The sequence below is a fragment of the Cyprinus carpio genome, chromosome B16 (genome assembly GCF_018340385.1).
Source record: "Cyprinus carpio isolate SPL01 chromosome B16, ASM1834038v1, whole genome shotgun sequence".
NCBI lineage: Eukaryota > Metazoa > Chordata > Actinopteri > Cypriniformes > Cyprinidae > Cyprinus > Cyprinus carpio.
Genome location: NC_056612.1, coordinates 8,401,806 through 8,423,296, shown reverse-complemented (window position 1 = coordinate 8,423,296; position 21,491 = coordinate 8,401,806). Strand labels below are relative to the sequence as shown.

The window sequence follows — 21,491 nt, the reverse complement described above, 5'->3', positions numbered from 1 at the left end:
ACAAATCTGAATCCAATTTCTCTTCACCAATTGCAGTCATAAGGGGAAAAAAATGGAGAAGTTAGACTCTGCATAATCTACAGAAAACTAAACCTTCAAATAGTAAAGGATTCATATGCCTGCCCAACTTGGAATCCTTCTTGGCCCTGATTGGATCCAAATGATTATCTTTGTTAGATCTGAAAACCGTTTTCAATCAGATTGAAATGGAGGAAGAAGATAAGTAAAAAACTGGATTTATCCTTCACACTAGGATTCTTTGTGTTCAACAAGGCATACCAAATGCCTCAAGAACATTTCAGAGGCTCATTAGATTAGATAAGATTAGATTCAACTTTATTGTCACTGCACATGTAAGGTACAAGGCAACGAAATGCAGTTAGCATCTAACCAGAAGTGCAATAAGCAGTAAGTAACTGTTTTTGCTTGTTGTAAATAAATAAATAAATCAGTCAGATGTAGTGATTAGTGGGGGAGGAGTCTGTGTGTATGGGTGGTGGGGGGTGTCAGATGGCAGAGTTCAGCAAGGAGACAGCTGGTGGCAAAAAGCGGTTCCTGGATCTGTTGGTCCTTGTTCGGAGGCTCCTGAAGCGCCTCACGGAGGGCAGGAGGTTAAACAGTCCATGGTCAGGGTCAGAGGAGTCCTTAAGAATGCTGTGAGCTCGAAGTAGACATCGTTTCCTCTGGGTGTCCTCAATAGCAGGAAGTGGTGTCCCTGTGATGCGTTGGGCAGTTTTCACCACCCTCTGCAGTGCTTTGCGGTCAGCCACTGAGCAGTTCCCATACCAGACTGTAATACAACTGGTCATGATGCTCTCGATCGCACACTGGTAAAAGTTCACCACTATGGCTGAAGACAGTTGGTTCTTCTTCAGTTTCCTGAAGAAGAAGAGGCGCTTGAGCCTTCTTGACCAGGCTGGAGGTGTTTGTGGTCCAGGACAGGTCCTCCGAGATGGTGGTTCCCAGGAACTTGAAGCTGGAGACACATTCAACAACCATCCCGTTAATGTGGATGGGGTCATGCGTGCTTCCTTTCTTCTTCCTGAAGTCCACAATGAGCTCCTTTGTCTTAATGGTGTTAAGGAGTAGGTTATTGTCAGCGCACCATGTGGCCAGGTGTTGTACCTCTTCCCTGTAGGCAGTCTCATCGTTGTCACTGATGAGGCCAATCACTGTGGTGTTGTCTGCAAACTTAATGATGGAGTTTGATCCATGCACAGGCTTGCAGTCGTGGGTGTAAAGGGAGTTAAGGAATGGGCTCAGCACACAGCCCTGTGGTACGCCGGTGTTGAGTGTGATGGTGGTGGAGTGGGTGTGGCCTGACCTAACAGGCTGAGGCCGTTGGTCAGAAAGTCCATCATCCAGTTGCAGAGGGAGGTGTTAATGTCCAGGTCTCCAAGTTTTGTGGTCAGCTTGGAGGAAATGATGGTAGTGTAAATGCTGAACTGAAGTCAAACAAACAACATCCTAACATACGTGTTGTTATTGTCCAGGTGTGTGATTGCAGAGTGCAGCACTGTGCATACTGCATCCGCTGTGCTCCTATTTCTGCGGTAGGCAAATTGGTGTGGGTCCAGTGTGGGTGGGAGGCAGTCTTTGAGGTGTGCTAGGACCAGTCGCTCAAAGCACTTCATAATGATGGGTCTGAGTGCTATGGGGTGATAGTCATTCAGGTGTCTTTCAGTACTGGCACAATGGATGTGGACTTAAAACATGATGGCACAGTTGCTTGGGGAAGGGACAGGTTGAAAATGTCTGTGAAGACCTCTGCAAGCTGCTCTGCACATGCCCTAAGCACACGTCCAGGAATGCCGTCCGGGGCCAGCAAGCCTTGCGTGCGTTGATCCGGCTCTGTGCAGTGTGGACATCTGTGGAGGTGAGTTTGAGAGGTTGGTGGTCTGCTGAGGGTGTGATTTTGGTGGCCGTCTCCTTGCTGTCGCTGTTGAAGCGAGCATAAAAGTAATTTAGTTTGTTAAGGAAGGAGACGTCCGTGACTGTTGGAGTGGAGTTGCTTGACTTGTAGTCACTGATGATCTGGATGCCCTGACACATGCGTCGGGGGTCAGAGTGGAAAAGTGTTCCTCTATCTTTCAGCTTGTAGCAGTACTTGGCCTTTTTGATGCCCCTTTCAGGTTAGCCCTGGATTTACTGTAGGGCCTGAACATCATCTGATCTGAAGGCAGTGTTTGCAGGCTTTCAGCATAAGTCGCACCTCCTTGTTCATCCATGGCTTCTGCATTAGGGTATGTTGTTATCTGTTTTTTCTGTTGTAACACAGTCAATGGTGGTGTTCATGTAATTCAGTAAAGAGGAGGTATAGATGTCAATGTCCGTGTGAGAGCCACAGGCAGCCTGAGAAGCAAACATACTCCAGTCAGTGTGTTGAAACCTGTCATGAAGTAAAGAGTCTGCTCCAGTTGGCCCACACTTTGATGGTCCTCACTGATGGCTTCACACGGTTGATGAGGGGTGAATACTTAGGGGTGAGAAAACAAAGAAAGGTGATCAGACTCTCTGAGTTTGGGAGGGGGGGTCGCGATGTAAGCTCCATCAATGTTTTGTGTAAACATGATCCAAAGTTTTTGTCTCCTCTAGTGTGGCAGGAAACATGCTGATGGAGTTTTGGGGAGCACTGTCTTTAATTTGCAGTGATTAATTTGCAGTGATTAAAATCACCTGCGACAATAAAAGCAGTCTCCGGGTGAGCAGTGTGTTGTTTACTAATGGCTGCATGAAGTTCGTTCAAAGCAAGCTTGGCATTAGCATCCATTGGAATATAGACTGCTGTTATTTTTTTATTATTTTTTATTTATCTTTTATTTGACAGGGACAATGGACAATAAAGTATTACCCCAGAATTAGCTACAGAGCTAAATTTCATCTGCTGAGTTGATCAGGGAACTAAACTCATTAAAAACTAGGTTGCTTTTTAGTTCTAATAGCAGCTCCTGCCACGCCGCATCTTAGAGACGCCATCTTGGATCTCTCTCTTGTTGAGGTTATTATGGTGGAAGTGAACTCCCGCGGCAGATAAAAAGGTCTATATTTAACCATGAGAAACTCTAGGTTAGCTGAGCAGTGTCTCCCAACAATGACAGTGTTCATACACCAAGCTTTGTTGACATAAATGCACAATCCACCACCCTCTTGTCTTGTGGGAATCATCTGCCGTTCTATCTGCCCGGAACATGTAGCGTCCGGCTAGCTCAATAGCATTATTGGGTATGTCGCTGTGTAGCCATGTTTCTGGGAAAAACATTGACATTGCATTCCAAAAGTCTCTTACTGTGGTGATGCAAAGTCGTAACTCATCCATTTGTTCACCAGTGACTGCACATTTAGCGAGGGAAAATGCTGGGTAAAGTGAGCCGGAGTGGTGTTAGCTTTAGCTTAGCTCTTAGGCCTCCACTCTTCCCCCGCCTTTGTTTATGACCTGCGAGCACTTCCGCCACTGGCCGGGTAGAATGCGTAGGAATGCTGCATAGAAGAGCTGACCTGAAAACAAGCACTAGTTTTTCCTGGATGATCTCATTCCTTTCTCCCCAACACTAGGATCTAAACATGTAATTATGAATGAAAACACCATTAAAGACATCTGTGATAAGCACTTACACCTAGTGGTTAGTAATCCTCCAATGGAACATTTTCCCAATGCCACTTTTGTGGTCTCTCTTGCCCACCATCCAAAGGCTCTTCCAGGACGTTTTTTTAAGGAAGAAGATGAATTTGGTGGCTTACCCATTATAACTCTTTTTGCACCAGATGAATCAAGAAACAATTAAAGAGAAAGCTTTGCCTGAGAAAGCTGCACCACTTCTCAATATCACAGCTAAAAGACCACTCAAAGTCATATGCATGGATTTTCTCTCAGTGGAGCCAGGTCCCAATAATTTCAAAGACATTTTGGCCATTACCGACCACTTCAATATGCAGTAGCTGTTCCTAACCCCAAACCAAAAGGCTTGAACAGTAACTAAGTGCTTGTGGGACAACTCCTTTGTCCACTGTAGCATTCCTGAGAAGCTCCATAGTGACCACGGGCCTGCCGTTGAGTCCCAAATCATAAGAGAGTTGTGTGAGATCACTGGCTCTCAGAAAGTAAGAACTATGCCCTCTAATCTTAGAGGGAACCCTGCTGAGTGCTTTCAGTAGGACCCTGCTTAACATGCTTGGAAAACCTTCAAGAAGCAGAAAGAAGAGTCAAGAAGAGTGGTGAAATTACATCAAACCATTGGTACATTGCTTATAATTGTACTAAAAGAGAGAGAGAGAGAGAGAGAGAGAGAGAGAGAGAAGAAGAAGATTTAGAAGTAGTAATTAAGTTGAAGCAATTAAGTTGATTTTAGGATCCTAAAACAGAAGAAAGATAATATTTACCTGGTTGTGGATCTAAAGGAAACTTATTTGAATTAGAAAACAACAGTTTTGGTCAGGTTTTAGGCTCCAGTTGGATTTCAGAGTTACTGCACAAAAGCACCTCTGTGATACTGAGTTTAGATGGTGAGCCAACCCAGACTGCAACTTTGACCTTCATTTGACTATGTTTCATCTGCAAAGAGACTGATTACAGGGCACTGGATTGTTGGTAAATTTCCACACAGTCTGGATCTGTCTTGGATTGAACATGACATCAATCTTTCTCTTATTTTTTTCCCCAGTACATTTTACTTTTTTAAATTTCTCTCCCCCTTTTTGAATGATTAAATTCAAAGTCCACCATCAGGAGAACACTGAACAACCACGGTGTGCATGGTTTGCATGGTATGCAAAAAGAACATTGGTACCCATCTGCAGTTTGCTAAAGATTATGAGAGCTACTGGAGAATTTTTTTGTGGACAGATGAGACAAAAATATAACTTTTTGGTTTAAATGAGTATCTATCTATCTATCTATCTATCTATCTATCTATCTATCTATCTATCTATCTATCTAGAGTGCTATCAAATGATTAATCACGATTAATGGCATCCAAAATAAAAGTTTTTGTTTGCATAATATTTTGTGTGTGTTTCTGTGTATATTTATTATGTATTATGTATATTTATTATGTATACATAAATATGGACACATACAGTATATATATAGTTCTTTACAGTCGACAGTCCTAAAGATATCACTACCACAATCAGTTTTAACAGTATGCAACCACTTTATATCGACATGGAAAAAAATATTTCATAACCGCCTTTTTGTATTGTAGCAGTAAAATTTAAACAGGAGAACGCTTTGAAGCGCTATCACAGCGCTTTATGGGTGAGCAGTGTTGGGGCTAGTTACTCAAAAAAGTAACATATTACATATTACTCTCAAAAATAGTAATGCCTTACTTTACTTTATTACTCCCTGGAGAAAGTAACTAGTTATATTACTAGTTATATTACTAGTTACATTTTTTTTCTTAATTACTCTATAATTGCCTGAGATGCATCAGATGGAGGGAGAACATACAAAGGAGGAGTGTTCTTAAATGTCTTTATTACGCCAACAACAGACTGGTACTGTCTAGCACAAATAACTACAAACAACTGTACTTGTGCAATCAAGTACAATCAAGTACAAACAAGTATTAACTTCCTCAATGTTTAACAAACACCGTCTGGTGCAAACAATCAATAAATTTGATTGTCAATTTATAACAAGTCCAAACATATATTAACTTCCTCAATGTTTAACAAACACTGTCTAGTGCAAACAATCAATTTGACTGTCAATTTATAACAAGTACAAGAACATATTAACTTCCTCAATGTTTAACAAAAACCATCTAGTGCAAAAAATCAATTTGATTGTCGATTAACAAGTACAAACAAAAAAAATATTAACTTCCTCAAAAAAATATATCCATAAATAAAAAAGACTGGCCTTACCAGCACTGTGTAGAGGAGAGGTAAATTGTTAAAAAGCAAAACATGTTGATGTGATGTGTCCGTGCTGTCGCTGCAGGTGCTTCTTTAAGTTGGAGGTAGAGTTACAAGCGGTGGAGAGCAGCTTTCTCCCCGGGCAGAGTGTGCACTTCACCGTCAAGTTATTTTCCTTCCGTTGAACATATTCAAAATAATTACTGAATCTCCACCCGTCGAAACTAGCTTTCTGTTGCTGGGAACCTTCCTCTGAAAAAGAGCTTGCCGTTGTTGACGCTTCCATTTTTCCCCATCTGTCTTTGAGGGTGCCGCTCTGCTGCTGGCTGCCGGGGGTCGACCAATCGGTGATGGTAAATGATACCTCGTGCCAAACCCAGACCAATCACTGTTTCCATTCACGCCCTCCTCCCCTTCCCCTTCTGTTCTCTGTGTTGTGTGCCTTGTGTGTGATGAAGGTGCTACTGGCAAATGTAACGCAAGTAACTAGCTCGGGAAAACTGTAATAATATTACCATTTTCAGACGAGTAATGCCTTACACTACCAGTTACTGAAAAAAAGTAATATTATTACAGTAACGCGTTACATTGTAACGCGTTACACTCAACACTGTGGGTAAGGGACCAAATAACAATTCCACCTACTGGGTTATAACGTCTGATGTGTTTTAAATAAAATGACTTTTAACATTTAAATATAACATTTAAATATAACACATTGGTAAACTGTAAAGCTTGTATTATTATTGTTTTTCCTATAGCCCCGCAGTGCAAGCATTAATTTTTATAATTTATTGAACGTTTTTTACTGTGAGGTAAATTTGTAGATGGTCCCTTAAGCAGCCTAGACGATTATGCAGCGAATATCAAACATAATCTGACTTTATTTACAAACTTCATGATAAATGCATACAAATGACAGTCCTGAGGTACATAATGTTATTTTGTTGAAATGTAGTTTTAATATATAAAAAGTATTACATCAAATGAAGATGTAATACTTAAAGATTAACTAAACCCTAAACCAACTTTTTTTAGTTAAAGATCTGTAAGAATGGGGCTTTATTAGTGCTGTTCATTGATTCGAGTAACTTTTTTGACTTTGAGTATAAAGTGTTTTAATTCTACAATATATGGTGTAAAAACTTCTGAGTGCTGCCCTCTTCAGGTTGAATGGTGGCTACTGCAGTTGATTTTTCCTATTGGATGTTTGGGGTGGTACGTGACGTAAGCGGTGGCAGGTGACGTAAGCAGTTTCCAGCTCACCACACCCTTGGTATGAGCTACCACGCCCTTGGCAGTATAAAACCATCTTGCTCCTTCAAATCACTGTAGCGGCTGCTTCGCTAGCATCGTCGGATGCCGATCGTGATGCGCGAGTTAAGACCGCAGTTTGACACCTCAACATCCTCCACTTCAGGTGAAGGTGGGGGAGAAAAGTCCTCTACTTCAAATGAACACTCTGTTACAAAGCTACTTGCGTCACTACAGTCACTCTCCATTTTAGTGACTCTGACAGCAGCTGTCAATTAATCCGTTACTGCGGGTCTCAGGTTCACGCCCCACCCGCTCAGCCCCGCCCTCGGTTCGTCCCCTCTATCTCCACTGTGCTCTGCCCACTTTTCAGCATTTTTCAAATATTGCCAGTGGGTGGAGTCAGGCTCTGATCAGGGGTTTAGTTAACCTTTAATATAAAACAAGATGGCGGCGCGTCCACACGCAGCAGATTCGCTCTCTCCCGTCAGAACGGTGTTTTTGTCCTGTGAGTCGCAGTGTTTTCATCGCGTCTACCTGTCTTTGAGTGCGCATACAGTCATGAGTTTCTGCTCGATGTCGGCAGAACCACTTATTTAGAGTTAAACTCTGCGCATGCCGAAGAGCTGTGGGATCTCAGTCTGCTCTGGAGGCCTTCACCATCACCGACCCCCACTGTTGCATCTCGGTCACAGCGGAGGCGCCACAAGGGGTGTGAGAGGAAGCAGAAGAGGGGTAAGTGTGGAGGTATCGGGGCTAGGCTAATGGCTAACCCACACAAGCCAGCTATCCCCACCATCGTACTGGCTAATGTACGCTCTTTGGACAATAAACTGGACTACATCCGATTACTACAATGAATTAAGTGAGATGTATGTGAGTGATTGTTTTTTTTTTTTGTTGGTGGAATGGTTGATCAGTAATGAATGTTGTGTTATTCTGGTTGATCTGATGTGATGTTGTGGGTAGTGAGTAGTTGTCGCGGGAGGTAAATCACGCAGTGGCGGGCTTTGTGTTTACATCAATGATGCATGGTGCCGCGATGCTGTTGTGGTCTGCAATCACTGCTCATTGGACAGTACACACGTGGGAGTAACCAATCAACTTTCACCTCGATTTGAAGAGCCAATCCCTCTCTCGCTTGTAAATGTAACACGCACTGATTAGACAGTGGACTCATTGGACAGTGAGAAAAGCTGTACGTCATTACAGCAGGAGTATGAAGACGGATTCAAGTGACACAAAATGTCAGGGGAATCTGAACGTGTTTGGAGAGGGATTGTGGATGATTTGTTAGCTTTAGCTGATTTCTGCAAAAGAAATTCTCCTTTCAGTTGTCAGGGGCTGGTGCAAAATGTGGCATTGGCATCTCGCAGTGGCACTTCCAGCTGCATCTCCAGCAGCACAGACTTTTGTCGCTGGCCATTTACATTTTTAGTTTCTTTTGATGTATGCTTTTTTTTAATTTCTTCCACATGTACAGCAAAAACATACAGAGAATTTAAATTGCATTACTCTCAGACCCTTGGTGCATACAGATGACACTAACAGCAGAACATTAAATACAGATAAAATATAAAGTACAACTATACAAATATACAAATAGGTCATGTAAAAAGAAAGATAAGTAAAGCAGCACAAGGCACATGGCAGATAGAGTGCAAACCAGTCAAGCGTTGATGTTGTGCATGACTAGCCGTTCAAAGCACTTCATGAGAATAGGGGTAAATGCAACTGGATGGTAGTCATTGTAGCAGGATGGAGACTGCTTCTTCGGGACTGGGATGATGGTGGTAACTTTGAAGCATGTGGGAACAACAGCCTGACTAAGCGAGATGTTGAAAATGTCTGTGAAGACATCAGTGACTTCTACTGCAAGTCTCTCAGTACACGCCCAGGAACTGTTGTCAGTACCCAGAGCTTTGCATGCGTTGATCCTGCTGAGGGATCTCCTCATGCTGTCTGGGGTCAGTGTCATCACCTGGTCGCCGGGAGGAGGTGGAGTCTTCTGTGCAGTGGTGCTGTTAATTGTCCTTGACAGCTAATGCTATGCAACAAGACCAGCAGCCTATAAGTGCTGTGCAGTGATATGATCAGAACCCTGGTAAAGAGGTCATAGTTGTGCTTTATCTTAAAGCATGGATAATGACTAATCAGTATACAAGGCAAGAGATAAACATTTTTTTTAAATAACATTTACATAACTTACATTTTTTTTCTGCTTGTTTGTCAGTAAAAGTACAGTCATCTGTCGTCCTTGCTTTCTTTTTCAGGGGATTGTCAGTAATCTGTGCTGATGCACTTGATGAACATGTTTCTGAAGACGTCAAGACATCAGATGTGTCTAGATTTTGGGGCAAAACAAATTCACATGAGGTCAAATTAAGCAGTTTAGATAATAATCCTGTTTTAACTTAAAATTATTTATTTATGAAAAAATGTGTCTAGAACAGAAACTGGATCAAAACTGTTACAGCATTACAGTAAAACTGAACACACCATCATCCAAACAAGCCATGAGAGTGAAACTGCCTTGCAGGAGCAGTTCACTGAATATTTCGGCATCAACCTCAGTCCCTGATAAATCCTTGTTAGTCACCTCAGTCGACAAGCCAAATTTGTTTTGCAGCTATGTTGGGATAAGAATGAAGTCAGAAAAGTTTACGTAGTTAATAATGGTATTTACAATTAAATTAATATAATACAGTATGATGCATCTAAGCTCATATGCCATATTACTTCTATATGTTACCAAAACAGCCTTCAAACATTCCTGGTGAAATTGGTGATAGTTCAATTCCCTATCAGTCTCAGGGCCCTTAACATACTTCTGAGCTCCTCTGCAAATCACCTTCACTAACATGTTTACTGAAATGTAGTAGCAGTACTCGATTGAGCACAGCACAACATGCATAATCATTCTCATCTCAACCATTCAATTTCTTTCCAAACATGCAATAATTTGCCCTTTCTATATTTCTAAGCATTCGCTCTACTTTTACATATTTGCCCTTATCAAAAAAAAAAAACAAAACCTTAAAACAAAACCAAAAACATTAAAACCAATATTTAAATGCTTCAGAATTAGACTTGAAAAAGTTAAAGGATAAAACCATCTCTTTTTACGTGAGGATGACTCATGGCACCATTACAGCTAAAATCGATAAGAGTGAAGACTGAAAATGTGTTTTTTATTTGTTGTATTTTTCTATTTAAAATTGCCACATTAATAAGTATATAATTATTTAAAATAAATGTAATTTGGGTAAATTTGTTGGATTTAATTTAATCGCAATCGTAAGATTTACTAAGTAGTCACGTCTTGCGCATTTTAATGCTCCTTTTGAACTGGAATCATTCATGGCAGAATATCCTGTGAAGTTCACTTCGTAGGGCACTTAATTTACGGCTGAATAGAACAAACCCCTGTATTCAAAATGTGCAGAGCGGTGGTCTTGACACACGAGTAACAGAATTAAGAACCACAGTCTGAAGCAGTAATCATATCAGTAATCATATCACAAAAACACATGCATCCGTGAAACACATGAGATACAAAATGTCCACAAAAGAATGCTAACTTTGGGTCATATTCTCTCTCCTGTCTAAAAACCTGGACAATAAAAATATTTTTGATAAATATTTACAAGTTTGTGGGAAATTGTTATGAAATGGTTTGAGGTAACGTTAGTATAGGTTTGGAAAAGTTAAAACAAACCAGCTCTTCCATGACGATGATTCGCGGCGCCATTTAACGTTACGCTACGGTAAAAATCAAACTGTTCCAATTTACGATAGATGGAAGATTGAAAGATAAATTACAAAAATGTGCAAACATTTTTGCTTATAGAACCAAACTGAAGCCAAAATCATCTAAATTGAATGTTATCTCAGCCATCACTTCATTCAACCACTTTTATTTCACAGCTCAACTCACCACAAAAGTTGTAGCTACTCATTTATAAATAAAATTATGGGAAAATTATTTTGCATATGCATTTTAAAAGGCTTATCAAATCGATATGGTTAAATAACACATAATAAATCGAAGAATCACTTACCTTGCTTCTCTGTACGGAAAAGAGACAAAATACCTGTTGTCCAGACAAAATTTGACGAAATGCCCACAAGATTGCGAAACTGTGGGTTCAGCTTCTCTCTCCCGCCTAAAAACACATGTGACTGTGATAGTAAATCCTTACAACATTGCAAAAATTTTGTATGAAAAGTTTTGAGGAGAATATATCAATATTTAAAAATTACAAACCGTCTGTTTTCACATGAGGATGACTCGTGAAGCAATTATGAGTGAAATCCAGAGCAAAGACTATATACAGGTACAGCTAAAAAAAATTGAATATCATGGAAAAGGCCAATATTTTTTGTCACTCATTTCAGAAAGTGAAACCAATATATTATATAGATTCATTATAAACAGAGTGAAATATTTCAAGCCTTAATTGAAATTTTGATTACATTTACATTTACATCTAATCATTTAGCAGACGCTTTTATCCAAAGCGACTTACAAATGAGAAAAACAGAAGCAATCAGATCAACAAGAGAACAACGGTATACAAGTGCTATGACAAGTCTCAGTTAGTCTACTACAGAACACGTAGCCAGGGTTTTTTTTTTTTTTTTTGTATAAGAATATGATAGACAAGAAAATAAAAGGTAAGTACTAGTATTAGTTGGTTAAGTGCAGGCGAAAAAGATGAGTCTTTAGAGGTTTTTTTGAAAATGAGTAAAGACTCAGCTGTTTGAATTGAGATCTTGAGGTCATTCCACCAGCTGGGCGCAGTCCAGGAAAAGGTCAGCGAGAGTGATTTTGAACCTCTTTGGGATGGCACCACAAGGCGTCGTTCACTTGCAGAGTGCAAACTTCTAGAGTGCGCATAAGATTGAACTAATGAGCTTAGGTATTTGGTGCCGTGCCAGTGGTCGTCTTGTAGGCAAGCATCAGTACCTTGAATCTGATGCGAGCGGCTACTGGTAGCCAGTGTAACCTGATGAGGAGAGGAGTAACGTGAGCTTTTTTTGGCTCATTGAAGACAACCCTCGCTGTTGCATTCTGGATCAGTTTGCAGAGGCCTGATAGTACATGCAGGATGGCCTGCCAGGAGAGCATTACAATAGTCCAGTCTGGAGAGAACAAGAGCTTGGACAAGAAGTTGGGTGGCTTGCTCTGACAGGAGTGGTCTAATCTTCCTAATGTTGTATAGGCAAATCTGCAGGACCGGGTCATTGTAGCAATATGGTCTGTGAAGCTTAACTGATGATCCATCACAACTCCTAGGTTTCTGGCTGTCCTAGAAGGAGTTATGGTTGGCGAACCCAGCTGTATAGAGAAGTTGTGATGAAACGATGGGTTAGCAGTTCAGTCTTAGTATGGTTGAGCTGAAGGTGATGGTCAAAACGAGGCAAAACACTTACAAACTGCTGTCCTTATCTGTTGCTTGATGTTTTTCTTCTGACAAGCGCTTCCAAAACAGCTCGTTAAGTACTTTCACTGGCTATGGTCACGCCTCCCTATTTAGCAGACCGAAACTGGCCAGTCCCGCGATAGGCAAATGCAAAACCAAGCGCCACTTCAGCACATATTTACCAGGGTAAAACACACAGTAAATAAAGCAAAGTTTTCCTAGCAACGACGATCACGAAGTAGTCTAATGAGAAAACGAGGCAAAAACACTTACAAACTGCTGTCCTTATCTGTTGCTCGACTGATTATGGCTTACAGATAATGAAAACCCAAAATTCGGTGTCTCAGAAAATTAAAATACTGTGAAAAAGTTCAATATTGGAAAGTCATGGTGTCACACCCTAATCAGCTAATTACCTCAAAACACCTGCAAAGGTTTCCTGAGCCTTTAAATGGTCTCTCGGTCTGGGGTCAGTAGGCTACACAATCATGGGGGAAGACTGCTGACTTGACAGATGCCCAGAAGACATTCATTGACACCCTCCACAAGGAGGGTAAGCCACAAAATTTAATTGCTAAAGAAGCTGGTTGTTCACAGAGTGCTGTATGCAAGCATATTCATAGAAAGTTGAGTGGAGGAAAAAGTGTGGTATGAAAAGTTGCACCAGCAAAAGGGATAAACGCAGCCTTGAGAGGATTGTCAGGCAAAATCCTTTCAAGAATTTGGGGGAGCTTCACAAGGAGTGGACTGAGGCTGGCGTCAACACATCAAGAGCCCCTACGCACAGACGAATCCTAGACTTGGGCTACAAATGTCACATTCCTTGTGTCAAGCCACTCTTGAACCAGAGACAAGGTCAGAAGTGTCTTACCTGGGCTGTGGAGGAAAAGAACTGGACTGTTGCTCAGTGGTCCAAAGTCCTCTTTTCAGATGAAAGTAAATTTTACATTTCATTTGGAAATCAAGGTCCCATAGTCTGGAGGAAGAGTGGAGAGGCACAGAAACCATGTTGCTTTAAGTCCAGTGTGAAGTTTCCACAGTCAATTATGATTTGGGCTGCCATGTCATCTGCTAGTGTTGGTCCACTGTGTTTTCTGAAGTCCACAGTCAATGCAGTCATCTACCAGGAAACTTCATGCTTCCTTCTGCTGACAAGTTTTATGGAGATGCTGATTTCATTTTCCAGCAGGACTGCCCACACTGCCAAAGGTACCAAAAGCTGATTCAATGATCATGGTGTTACTGTGCTTGATTGGCCAGGCAAACTCGCCTGACCTGACCTGACCTGTATTGTCAAGAGGAAGATGAGAGACACCAGACCCAACAATGCAGATGACCTGAAGGCCGCTATCAAAGCAACCTGGGCTTCCATTACACCTGAGCAGTGCCACAGGCTGACAATCACATGAGATTTATCGTGCAGCCCTACGTTTGTTTGTTGATCACAATGTTTGAAGTACAAAGTAGATGAGGAAAACTAGGATGCCGGGTGTATTCAGAGCACCTCCATTACTGTCTAGAATGCATGGAATGGTGTGCTGTGTTTGGTTGTTACTGTGTACAGTGCGTGGAATTGTGTGCTGTGATTGGTTGAACGGATTTATCGCATTCTGCAAAGAAAGGAGACTGGCGTTTTTTTGCGGTTTTTGGAAAAAAGGAAAGAAAACATGACCTAATAACTCGGCAGATATCGTATTTTGCGTAAAATTAAAAATGGACTTTTCAATACCGACCAGATACTATGATGATTTTGGCGGAAAGTAAAAAAAAGCAGTTTATCGTGTTTTGGAACCAAACTCTTCATGTATGAATGTATATATGTATGTGTGTATGTGTGTGTGTGTGTGTGTGTGTGTGTGTGTGTGTGTGTATACAGTAGGCTACTACTTACATCTTTCCACAAACATTAGTGGCGTTTTGACAGTGACAGTAAGACCTGCATTCTTTGATTTGATTGGCCATCTTGATCATTTTGACATTGACGAGTTCTGTTGGACCACTGAGGCAGACCCAGCCTAGAGTCCTGCAAGGCTTCAAACGCTCAGGCTCTAGACCGGCCCGTGTCCGACAGCTTATCAGAATTACTGGCCAGAGTCTGTCTTTCTCCCCCTTTCTCCCAAAACATGTAATGTCTACTGTTCCAGCTATTAAAATAATTCAGTTTTGTATGTAATGGCAAAGTGATTATATTTTGTTTAGTTTTTGTTAATTAATTTAATTTAGAAAAACGGTTGGACAATTTTTTTTTTCATTAAATAGCCTATAAGTTTTTGTATTTTTAATGACCAAGCGGCCAAACAGCTCTGCAGGACATGGAGACGCCAGCGCAATCACTTGCATTTTTTTCGGTGGGTGAGAGGTAATTTTTGCTTTTAATGTAGTGTGATGTATGAGCGATCTCTTGCATTTTTTTCACTTTATATTTGTTTGTTTTTGCTATATCAACAAAACGTTGTGCTTTATAAAAATAAAGAAAATAATCATGATGCGCTTTCTGCCGTTATCCGTCTTGAACAGGAGCGCTTCACAGAAATGAATCGAAACTCAATGAATACATGCCTCACAGACATGACAAATATATTTATAGAAAGCTTTAAATTACTACTTAACGAAATAAAACAAATCGGAAACAAAAACTTTTATTATAATCATAATCCGTAAAGATTTTACTCTCTCTAAAGGCGCGTCTAATAAAGAGGTGGCAAATCAGGATCGGCAACTTCATCCTTGCGACACTGCCTCAGAAAACACTATTTATTAGTAAATAATTCAAATACCTCCTTCATATTTCCCCCTGACTCATTTATGGTAATTACTGTTGCCGATCCTTTCTTGCAAGCTTAAGCCTATTGCGTGCATTTGAACACAGAACTCTTCAGCTGCGCTGCTGCTGTGGGACAATAAACACAGTCGAGCCGCTCATGACAGTCATGGTATCACGGTCTCATGTTGCTTCCACCAGCGTGGCAATTTTTTTCATCACTAATTGATAGATGTCTAAAATATAAAATTAAAGAGAAGCCTAGGCCCGAGGCCTGGCCTGTGTCTGAACTAAGATGTAAAAATTGGCTTGAAGCCCAGCCCGAAGGGCGTAAAATAGTCGGGGTGAAATGCAGGGCTCTAGACCAGCCTAGAAGTTAACTTTCTAAAACTTTCTGTCATCCTTACAACAAACAGCTTTACTCATTCTTATACACAGCGTCTTATTACTGTTTATCAGCTATGACTATTTTAGTCTTTCAAAAGACAAAATGGGTGGAAAAACATTAATAAAAATAGACATAATAGACATAAACGATAAAAAATGCAGGCCCGGCGCGAGGCCCTATGCGGTCGCACACTTGGCACAACCATTGCAACGTTACTGACTGCAACTTTTTGCAGTACAACTTTTGTTTGTGAAGAAAATAACAGTACGTATTTTATCAGTTATTTTACCTATGGATCGATGCATTTCTTACAGATTTTTGCTCATTCAAAATTGGATACAGATGAAGTAGTGAGCACATTTGTCTGAATGCATTATTGTGAGAGTGATTGCGTGTTAATAAGTGTTGTAGTACTTGATTAAATCATGCTTTCAGCTAAAAAATATTCTGTATTGAGAAGGAACAAATTCCTTGAGAATTATAACTTCCCGCTCATGTCCATTGCCGTTATGCGTTCCGCTCTGCTCACATACTCTGATTGTTTAACTGTTGCTGTCATGACAGATCTTTTTCAGAACCAGTCGCTATCAAAATAATCTGGTTGCGGGCCAGAGTGAGGTATTTCATGTCTCATGATCAATGTCACGTCATTTGTCAGCTCCGAATAAACACTGTAAACTTTAAAAAAGGACACATCTAATCTAAAATATTCAATAGTCTTTCATTAAGAAAACTTTTACAGTCACCAATACTAGATCATACATACATTTTAAAGCAATGCATCCTTACCCTTACTTAAATTCTTTTTAATCTTTTAAAATAAGTCAAATAGAAAAAAATAGTTAATATTAAAAAATCCTTTTATTTTTTAATCATGAACACCACATTTATTAATGGTTTTCTCAATAGACGGCCTGATCAGCTTAGTAGAATTTCAGTATTACACATAAAATATAAAAATTGCTTACATTGTTTTAAACAAATGGAATAAAACTAATGTTGTTTTGTATAAACCTATATAAGCCTTATTCCTATTGTTTTTATTTTGTGTATTGTTTATTTGTTTAATTTTAAAGTAAAAAGTTTGAAAATAAGCGTTAAACAGTATGTTTTGGTCCAAGTGCAAAGAATGCTTAGAAGTGTGTGCGTGTGTGTATATATATATATATATATATAATATATATATATATATATATATATATATATATATATATATATATACACATACACACACACACACTTCTAAGCATTCTTTGCATTTGGACCAAAACATACTGTACGTTCCAAAACATTCCTTCTGAGGTGGAGACGGAAACATGACAATGTTTGTCCAATAGAGGAGGCTTGACCAGCAGGAGCATATAAATTCAAGTAGGTTTAGTCAGCAAACCAGACTCAAATATCAACCACATCAAGTGTAACAGCAGGTATTGACTTTATATTGCTTAAATTCCTGTGATTGTCTTTTATTATCTTCATGTGCTTAGGTACATGTGAAAACACTTATCACAGTTAAATATATTTTCTTTCAATATGTAAAGCAGTTAGATGATGGAAACTACTATCTAAAGTAAAATATTTACTGTTTAATGAGTGAATACCTCATCTGTTTTGTTCCTTTTAGATTACTGGTGTGTCCTGAACAGCAACTTTTTTACAAAATGTTGCATCTTTTTCTGATTCTCTCTGGAGTTACATTGGGCATGGCCATGCGTGAGTATTGCTCACCACAATGTGGTACATTATCAAAAATGCAAAACAATGTTGCAAATAAATGACTGTTGGAAAATTGAAAATGAAATTAAACTTGAGATTCATGCTAGAAATTCTGGAACATGTAAAAATACACTATGTATATAAATCTTAATACCTGACATTTTGCTACTCAGTTAAATACAGTGACTATTTTACATTTGACCTTTGGGAATCTAGACTGACTTTGGCATTTCTTTAAATTTACTATTGAAAAGTTTATTTTAAGATAGACTCAGAGCTGTTATTTCCTCTTTTAGCTTTACCGGATTACTACTCATACTCCACGGCTGTTGGGGACGGCAGTGGAACTGAATATTCCACTGAATATGATGGTCGCGTCACTGGTATCAGAGTGTGGGAACACAGTAACGCGTACATTCGTGGGTAAGTTAACCAGTTCACCACTGATCATTCCTCTGGACCAACAGAGTGAAAAAGTGAATATGATACGCTTTAAAAATATTCTTGTGGCTTGATCTTGAAACGTAGTAATTTGCATGTTGTGTGTTCTAATTCATTTGCATGTTATTCTGTGACCATCTTTTCAAACACTGACATCAAATATCTGTTCAGAATACAGCTGCGTTATGATGGTAACTGGACAACCACAGTTTGTACAAGCTATGGCAATCCACTGGAGATGAAACTTCGTGACAATGAATCCTTTATTCAGGTTTCTGGAAAATATTACTATGGCTACATCTATGAGATTATGTTTGTCACTAGTCGAGGCCGCTCTTTAAAAGTAGGGCTGTCCTATGGAAACTCATTTAACTTCTACCCAACCAATGATGGAAGTCAGCTACGTTTTCTCAGTGGTCGACAGAATGGAAATGGCATTACTTCCATTGGGGCTCACTGGGCTGTCTACTAACACCAGTGACAACAGTGTAACAGCTTAAGATCATATTAGCTCAGTTCAACCCCCTTTACTTTCTTTCTGCCAGCATTAAAGAAAAAGCTACAAAAACTTGTTTTATCGGTTCTGATTTTTTAATAGACTAGCTTCTTGTGGTTAATACTTAAATAATTGCTATGGGTTTTTTGTTTGTTTGATTGTTTTAGACTATTTTGTTTAAAACTTATAGCATTTTCCATTGCATTAACATACCATATGATTGACATTATATTAATTATCTAACTTTTTTATAATTCTTCAATAATGACACTTTTTGTATGGGTTTACTTTCCTTAAAATAAACAAATTTAAACACTTTTGCCTTTTGTCATATGAAGATCATATTAAAAACTTTTTATATCATTTATTTATTCTACTTCTGAAATACCTTATATGTATAGATTTTATTATGCTGTTCAGATTTTCAATCTTAAAATATGGAAATCCAGTAACAAAATGGTTATTACATTTAATGATGATTATGTTCATGTAAATAAACTTCTCAAGGCATGACATAATCAAATAAAAACTCAACCCTTTTTTTGGCTGAAAATTACTCAAATAACTATTGTCCCAAAGTCATTGTCATTTTCGTAAACATCAAGCTTGTTTAGTGCACTTGTTCACAAAGGAGGAAATAGTTTCACAGTTGTCATTATTTACTCACCCTCATGTTGTTCCAAACCTGTATAAGGTTATTTCTTATGTTAAACACAAAATATATTTTGAAGAATTTTGAGGAACCCAAGCAGTTTTTGCACTCCATTGACTGTCATAGTAGGGAAAGAAATAGTATGGAAGGTCAATGGGGACCATCAACTATTTGATTTCCAGCATTCTTAAAATATCTTCATTTATGTTCAACATAAGAAAGAAACTCAACTTTGATTTTGGAAACTCTCCAGTACCCAGAGAGTATAAAAAGAGGATAACTAAAACAATGAACTCCTGGAAGTGTTGAACCTGACTTCGGGCACAGTGATAAAATGAAACATTGCATAAACCTCAATAATAAGACTCCATTTAAGCACAGAGTAGGACCATCAAGGTATAGACGCGTGCACGTCCATCTCCAAAAACTTCTTGATTTTGAAGTCATCCACAAATCTGAATCCCCTTTCTCTTCACCAATTGCAGTCATAAGGAAAAAGGAATGTAGAAGTTAGACTCTGCATAATCTACAGAAAACTAAACCTTCAAATAGTAAAGGATTCATATCCTTCCTGAACTTGGAATCCTTCTTGGCCCTGATTGGATCCAAATGATTATCTTTGTTAGATCTGAAAACCGTTTCAATCAGATTGAAATGGAGGAAGCAGATAAGTAAAAAAACTGCATTTATCTTCACACTAGGATTCTTTGTGTTCAACAAGGCATACCAAATGGCCCAAGAACATTTCAGAGGCTCATGGAATGCTGCATAGGAGAGCTGAACCTGAAACAAGCACTAGTTTTCCTGGATGATCTCAGTGCTTTCTCTCTAACACTAGGACCATTGGTGATCTTTTATATGTTAATGACATTAATTAGGAGTCGTTTACAAGGCATGAGTCTTAATGTGCAAGTGTTCGAGTTCAAATCTATTATGGCAAATAATTATCACTGACAGTAACAAACATGCTTAAACACACTTTTATATGTAATTCGTAATCTATCATTTATTCAGTATCTGGTCATTGGTCCTCATTAAACACACATGTGAAAAAGTTATCTCTTATGGATTCAAAATTGGTTTTCCAACCCCCCCAGAAAAGGCCTAGAGTCCCTAGCGATGCCACTGTCCACCAGCCTCAGTGGGATGCATCTTGGAGAGGAATCTTGTGAAGGACAGTCTCAATCTCTCTCAAACCCATGTGTCCTGTTTTTGGATTGACTTACGCTTTGGATTTTTCCAAGTGCATGACCAGCACATTCCACACATACATTTTTCCTCTTTTTTTAATTTTTTTTCCTTTGTTTTATTAAACAAAATCCTCAGCATGCCGCGTTAAAATAAATAATTTATTAATTTAAAAAATTTAAAATAAATAAATAGTAAATGCTAAACGTTAATTCCTTGTTGTATGTATTTTTGTCATAGTTTATTATGTAGCTGTAACTTAAATAATAGTAATTTTGCAGAGATAATCAGATTAAAGCAAATAATTTGCTATATAATTATTGCACTTTTGTCTGCTCAAAGTTCAGTAGTTTGAGTTATAACAGATTATGCTAGTTCAATGAACTGACACTTTCCAATGTAAAGAACTTGAAATGTCTTATTTGTTCAATAAGACAAAATTAACATATCTGTATATTTTGAAGTGTATTGTATTTTAAGTGTATTTTAAGCAGCTTGCTTATTTACAATAGAACACAATAGCCTCGAGTACCTTATTGCTTTAAAACCAAATATTAAAGCAAAAAAGTGTATTAATGTTACCTTTTTCAAGTCACTAAATGCCATCCTTCCACTAGAAAAAAAAAGTCCCAGACCACTATCACTGATCTATATAGACAAAAGGCCCTAAAATCTTTGATATGAATCAGTGTCCCTGACAGTAAACAGCAAAAGAATGTAATGCAATATATTAAATAATTAATTTCCATATGTGAGAAACTACTGTCATATTTCCAATATACAGCAATATATTCATGAACCAAATTATGTCACTTCAAAGGAGATGAAAATCTTGACAATAAATAAATGAATGTATGAATGAATGAATGAATGAACAAACAAACAAACAACTGACGTTCTTACTGGTGGACAGAATGGAAAGTGGAATGATCTCCTTTGTGTTCTGTCCAGTGCATCAGCTGAAGGGCGCTGTTGTTCCAGTTTTGCCTTTAAGTTTACCTTATTCTGTCAGCTCAATGTCAACATTGTCAAATGTGTTTTGTTCACATGTTTATGTATTAGTGAGCTTTCATTCAAACACAACTCTTTCAACCAATCAGGTCATTAGTAGAGACTCCAGGACCTAAAATGGGTGCTTCAGACAAAGAAAACATTCAACATGTCTAGTTTTGGGGCTGTTGCCCTGAATGCGGCAGGGAACCCATACAAGAAATGTAATGTAAGATGACATGTAGCCTATGTCCCTATATCACAAGTTGTGTTGTCATATATGTTGTCTTCTAAGACAATTGTATTATTACATAGGTCCT

General features: G+C 38.9%; 1 protein-coding gene across 1 annotated transcript; it reads left to right on the top strand.

Moving 5' to 3' along the window:
• The first annotated feature begins 16,954 nt into the window (after positions 1 to 16,954).
• On the top strand, positions 16,955 to 18,656 carry LOC122140088 (zymogen granule membrane protein 16-like). The gene is made up of 4 exons (XM_042741883.1): positions 16,955 to 17,115; positions 17,313 to 17,401; positions 17,701 to 17,827; positions 18,017 to 18,656. Exons 2-4 carry the CDS (start codon positions 17,350 to 17,352, stop codon positions 18,315 to 18,317), a joined length of 480 nt encoding a protein of 159 aa, XP_042597817.1. The 5' UTR covers positions 16,955 to 17,115; positions 17,313 to 17,349; the 3' UTR covers positions 18,318 to 18,656.
• The last annotated feature ends 2,835 nt before the right edge of the window (positions 18,657 to 21,491 follow it).